This window comes from Triticum dicoccoides, chromosome 5B (genome assembly GCF_002162155.2).
Source record: "Triticum dicoccoides isolate Atlit2015 ecotype Zavitan chromosome 5B, WEW_v2.0, whole genome shotgun sequence".
Lineage (NCBI taxonomy): Eukaryota > Viridiplantae > Streptophyta > Magnoliopsida > Poales > Poaceae > Triticum > Triticum dicoccoides.
Genome location: NC_041389.1, coordinates 373,542,428 through 373,548,567, shown reverse-complemented (window position 1 = coordinate 373,548,567; position 6,140 = coordinate 373,542,428). Strand labels below are relative to the sequence as shown.

The 6,140-nt window shown below is 50.3% G+C and overlaps 1 protein-coding gene across 1 annotated transcript; it reads right to left on the bottom strand.

Annotated features, from left to right (window-relative positions):
* Positions 1-3,863: 3,863 nt before the first annotated feature.
* LOC119309231 (serine/threonine-protein kinase BLUS1-like) lies at positions 3,864-5,760 on the bottom strand. The gene has a single exon (XM_037585267.1). The coding sequence runs from the start codon at positions 5,726-5,728 to the stop codon at positions 4,172-4,174; it is 1,557 nt and encodes a 518-aa protein (XP_037441164.1). The 5' UTR covers positions 5,729-5,760; the 3' UTR covers positions 3,864-4,171.
* Between the last annotated feature and the right edge of the window lie 380 nt (positions 5,761-6,140).

Here is a 6,140-nt window from a genome sequence, read left to right as displayed (position 1 = left end):
TCGAGTGATTGACGATGTATGGTACGACCGCGGTCACTCTTGCCACCGGTCGTTCCAGTCGTCAGGAGCACCTTGACGTCCATCTGATCACATGTTATAAAGGGAGCCATGCCTAATTCGCGACGGAGGAGAGCACAAAGGAACATCACGGCACAAGAGGCCATTCATAAACCCTAGCCATCGCCATTTACCATCTCATCTCCATCACCACCGTATCCATTCTCCCTCAGTTAGCCATACTTGTAATCGGTGCATCAGAATCGGCAACAGGGTAAGACTATTAATCAACCAATCATTCATATTTATGTAATCTACAATGTTTTCTCCTTGCAATCTGACCGTGATGAGCGAGTAACCTTAAGGCAATGGGTTGAGGTTGTCATGTTATAAAGGGAGCCATGCCTAATTCGCGACGGAGGAGAGCACAAAGGAACATCACGGAACAAGAGGCCATTCATAAACCCTAGCCATCACCATTTACCATCTCATCTCCATCACCACCATATCCATTCTCCCTCGAGTTAGCCATACTTGTAATCGGTGCATCACAATCGGCAACAGGGTAAGACTATTAATCAATCGATCATTCATATTTATGTAATCTACAATGTTTTCTCCTTGCAATCTGACCGCGATGCGCGAGTAACCTTAAGGCAATGGGTTGAGGCATTGCCCTGCAACCCTATGTATTTGTGCATGAGATCGTTGGATGACTTTGCTTAATTGAAGTTATTTTTATGTGTGATTCGCAATAGAGTTGTCTTCTGACTTATTCTCATTCTAAGGCCTCGCGGGTTCCTGGGATCCCGGAGATTGATCAATGAGGAGGTAAGAAGCGAGGATGCGTGGAACACTATTCTGAAAACCAGTGACAAAAAGCATTAGTACGGTAGCGCGAATCAATTCCTTGGGGATATATGAGGTGTAATCATTAAACACCCAATGCTTTTGTCTGGAGAAATCCTTAATAGCCGAGGTAGCTCTGCGCGACAGTAAGGGACAACGGTTGGACAACTAACTCTCGGTGCAGGTCATGAACCTGTCATGATGTACTTTGGACTCATTCGTCACTTCATCACATTGTGAGCACATCGTAACGGGTGTCTACCAAAAGTATGTTGTAATCAATACGAGATCCCACACACAAGTAAAAGCTTGTAATATAAGTCATCATACCCTACCAATTTCCTTATCATTGTTTACACTGAAAAGGTCATTTAAAAAGGTCCAAAAAACTTGATATTTTGTGAGAACAATAACTTGCTTGAATCTTTGTCAGAGCCACATCCTCCCGTGGGTTCGATACCCAGGGTCACTCCCTGAGAAAAGACAAGGGACTATCTGCAATCCAAAACCGGATCACAAAGGGTCACCAGGCGCCTTCTTCTTCTTCTTCGTCGCCACCTTGCTAAGCGCCTTCATCGCCTCCGACAGCTTCCTCGCCCGCTTGCCGCCGGCCGGAGCAATGGCAGGGTGATCATGCGTCCCGTGTCCGCTGGGGCCTTGCAGTAGACCTTTGTTGATGACACGACGCTCTGCACCAAGTTCTTCGTTCGCAACCTCTTCCTTGGCACGAGCGCTGGCACGCGGGTCAATTCCAACAACGTCGAACCGGCGGGGGTAGTGGAGTTGCCTTCCGGTTCCACTGTTGTCAAAATCGAGGCTTGCTGGGGCAACGGTCGCGAGGTTGGGCGGCCGTGGCGGTGACAGGTGGCACCTCCGGCGAGATTGGGGAGTGGACGAAATTATCCTGAGAGATGACACCGGTCAAGTAAAAATGAGAGAGTTGGGGTTGCCTTTTGGGGAAACTCCTTAAAATTTTGCTCCTCTAAACGTTTGAAGGATCGGCTAGGTGTTGTTAACTCCTTATTTTGAGGAGCTAAAGGTTTTTAAGAAATCAGCTAGATATGCTATCACTTGCTTCACATACATATCTCACAATAGCTATATGCAAGTTGACTGTATTTGTAATTTGGATAAGCCGATTTTATTGGAGGAGAAAATAGTAGGAGAAAAACAAAAGCTGAAGGAAGAAGAAAGTAGGTCAGCCGTTCGATCTTAACCTAATAACCCAGAAAATCGGCTTACGCAAAATAATTTTTGAGGCGGCTGTTGCCTACGAGAAAAGAGATTCTACCATGCACGGAAGATTAGGATGCATGCATGTTGGTCCCCACTCAAGCCATCCTATTTATATAGTTTCATGTTTCAGCAATGTGTCACATCAATCAGTCACAGATTATGCCATGACCACTAGCTCTCTTCTATATCCTAACACACAATAATACCTCACATATCCATATTTTTTCATATAATTTCAAAGCTTCAATCTATTTTATTTTTTTGAATCATAATTCCAATTTACGATCCGCTTACATATTTGAGTTCCTTGCGATTAGGACTTTGAAACAAGACCACTTTTGAATATATTTTGAGAGGTTTTAAAGTTTATATTTAAAAACATGATGAAACTCTATGAAACATAATGATGCAATCTAGAACACGAAAAACCTATAACACCTAATAAGTTTGGACGCCGATAACACCCACACGTGCGGGCGTTAAGGGGTCTGCCCACACAGTTTGTGTGGTGTTTAAGAGGATCAGCCCACACTCCTACGTGTGGGCAAACCAAGTAATGCCCACACACCTCTTTTTGTTCCTCGCGGTCCCTCTCACATGCCTGCATGTGGGCAAAATAGATAACACCCACACTCCCGTACGTTAGGCCTCCTACCTTATGGTCCCGCACGCCCCGCGTGACAGTCACCACCGTCCCCGCAGTTGCCATGGTCTGGACCCTCTTTCATGTTCATTTAACTGCAGTTGTCATGTCGCTGAACTACAGTTGCCATGTCGGACAACTACATTTGCCATGTATGGTCTGGTCTACTGCAGTTGCCATGATTTCAAAACTTTAGGAGTTGCCACCTACTAACACTAGGCAGTTGAGAGAGTTGCCATGTGCTCACAAGCACGCTAGGGCAGTTGCCATGTAAAAAGAAGAGTTTTCATCTGCTTACGTGCATGCTAGGGCAGTTTCCATGTACCATGCAAAAACGCATGGCAACTCGAATAATAGAGAGTTTCCATCTGCTTACGTGCACACTAGGCAGTTGTCATGTACCCTGCAAAACACATGGCAACTGACATATTCAGGTAAAAAAAAAGAGTTACCATCTGCTTACAAGCACACTAGGGCAGTTACCATGTACACTGCAAAACACATGGCAACTAGCAACTTGGGTGTGGGAGAGGAGACAGGTGTGTGGGCGAGATGGCAAATGCCCACACACCAGCCCTTGTGCGTGAGTGAAAACTGACGTGTGGACGAAATGCTAAACGCCCACACACCGGCCCCTCCATACGGTGAAACAGACGTGTGGGCGACTGGGTGAATGCCGACACACTAGCACAGTCCTACGTGGCACCATAAACATGCCAAGATTCGTGCACCCACAAACGGACGCGGATCCACGCGTGTGGGCGAGATGCAAACGCCCACACGTGTGGCGTTAGTGTTTCCGATAAGTTTTAAGTGGATTGACACTAAACAGATGATTGGATGAACCACAGTGAAATAGTATGATTTTTTCCTTTTGAAACATAATAAAACATTATGGTAAAACATTTAATTTTTTTAGTACCTTTATATTGTAATGCATGTTTCTAAGTAAGGAGAGAGTAGATGAATAGTGCACTGTACAAGTTTGATGATGACACACATGTCTGTTACTTTTTTTTGGGTGAAATATCTGTAGGATCTCTGACTCAACACTCAATGAACAAGAGAGTATAGACATAAAGAAATACTAATATCAAACATCTTAGTGGGAAAAGTGGAATGGATCTCACACAAAGCATTAACTGCTCAGCTATGCACGGTACCTCCCGTGCATGATAGAAAAGCCGGTCTCCTGTTGCCTACATATCCGTACCCCAATTGGTCGTTGTGGTCCGTGGTGAACTGCTGATTTGTACATATGGTACAAGAGTACAAGTTGTTCAATAGGAGTACTATATACCTACATATTGGTACTTCTTGGGTGCTACGTGGATGCCATTGTGCATCTGGAACAATTCAAATACACGAGCACGCATCCGCAAACGAAATGGACGCGTACATGTTGATGTTGTGCGGCTACCCGCAAAATGTCTCCAGTTTCTCATATCAACCAGCCCTCCCACGAAGAAGCTCCTCCAGGTGGGCATTCCTGGTGATTTCCTCCTCTACCTCCAGGGTCAGCACCTCCACCCTCTGCTCGAGCTGACGCACGTACGCGAGTAGCATCTCCTCCCTGGCCGTCGTCTCGCGGCAGCAGTTGCCGTTGTGGTGATAGCAGCACCCACCTTCCAGTTCTTGGGCCAGCATCCGTTTCTGCACCTCGAGGCTTCCCAAGATAGTCACCAGATGCGGCACCACCACCCCTTTCACGCCAAACGATCCGTCGTTTTCTTCTCGATCACATTGTTCTTCCGTTACTCCCTTATCTCCGTCTTCTCCGGCGCCTTCGCAGGCCCGCTCGGGCACGGTGTCCTCGTCGTCGAGTGGAAGGAATAGCCGTGCTGCCGTCTCGGTCCGGTCGAGCTCCTCAAAGCTGTCCGCGTCTTCCTTTCTCGGGCAGTCCGCGCCGAAGTTCCAGCCGCTCATTCGGCGGTTCTTGACGATGCTCGCGCTCGCCTGGCCGTGGCACGGCGACACGCAGCGCGCGCCCCCGGCGGCGCAGCCGCAGAGGCCCGTGACGTCCTTGCAGCGCTCCTCGATGCTCGGCACGATGCTGAGGACGTTGCGCACTAGGTAGTCCTTGGAGCGGCAGCCTTTGAAGAACGGGTGCCGGAGAAGCTTCTCCGCCGATGGCCGCTTGGCCGGCTCTTGGCACAGGCAGGAGGACACCATGGCCTTGAACGCCTTGGAGAGCTTCTTGTTCTTGGAGATCTCCGCGTCCTCCATCCGGACGCGGCTCGTGATCCTCATCAGCATCGACTTGGACGGCGGCAGGTGGGAGAGGGGCGGCCGGCCGTGCGCGAGCTCGAGGGCCGTGATGCCGAACGACCAGATGTCGGCCTTGATGCCGTAGCCGACGTGCGAGTGGATGACCTCCGGCGCCATCCAGTACGGCGTCCCTGCCATCTCGCTGAAGTAGGAAGAAGAGCTGAGAACAACCTGAGGGGCGTGTGTCAAGGGCCCGGAGAAGGACGACGCCGGCGGCGGGGTCTCGTATATGGACGCGGACACGCCGAAGTCGGCGAGCTTGACGGAGCCGTCAGAGTCGACGAGGAGGTTCCCGGCCTTGATGTCGCGGTGGATGCGGCCCTGCTCGTGAAGGTAGCAGAGCGCACGGAGCGTCTCCTTGAGTACCACCGCGATGCACGGCTCCGGGAGGCCGTCGGGGAAGCCATGGGCCAGGATGGAGTGCAGCGAGCCGGCGGCCATGAACGGCATGACCACCCACAGGTGGCTGCCCACGGTGAAGGAGCAGTGCGCGCGCAGGACGTTGGCGTGCGACAGGAGCGCCATGGCCTTGGCCTCCCGCCACACGTCCTCCAGGTTGGCGCGGGAACGCTCGAGGTCGATGGCCTTGATGGCCACCGGCACCGAGCCGAGCGGCAGGCACGCGGCCTTGTACACGACGGCGCTGACGCCGCTCCCGATCTTGCAGAGCAGGCGGTAGCACTCTGGGTTGAGCGGGTACTTGGCTTCGCCGCCAGCCCCCGCCTCGTCTGCCATGTCTGTGGGGACGCCGGCCGGAAATGAGAGAATGGATGTACATACTACTACACTGGTGATGATACTTACGTAGCGTCTCGTATACAGCAAACACTAGGTGCGAAAGCGGCCTGATTGGGGCGTGCCGCGTGCACAAGAGATGTCCGTGATCGCTTGTGGTCAGGAGGAAAGTTGATCACAGGGTAGCACCGCATGTAAAGTAGGAGCAGAAAAAGATGAAAGGAGGTTGCATCACAAGGTAGTGTCGCGAAGAAATTTGTTGCCGGAAGCAGATGGGTATCTCGTGAACCTATGTGGTCTCCAAATGTTCTTCCTTTTCTTCAAGGTGAAGAGGCACAGAAGGCATTTCAAAAGCCCCTTGATTCATCACGAGATGTAGAATATGAAGGAATATCGCAACAGAGAAATTCGA

What these genes read in the sequence shown, in the direction of transcription:
- LOC119309231 (XM_037585267.1), bottom strand. Translation starts at nt 5,728, where the DNA reads ATGGCAGACGAGGCGGGGGCTGGCGGCGAAGCCAAGTACCCGCTCAAC.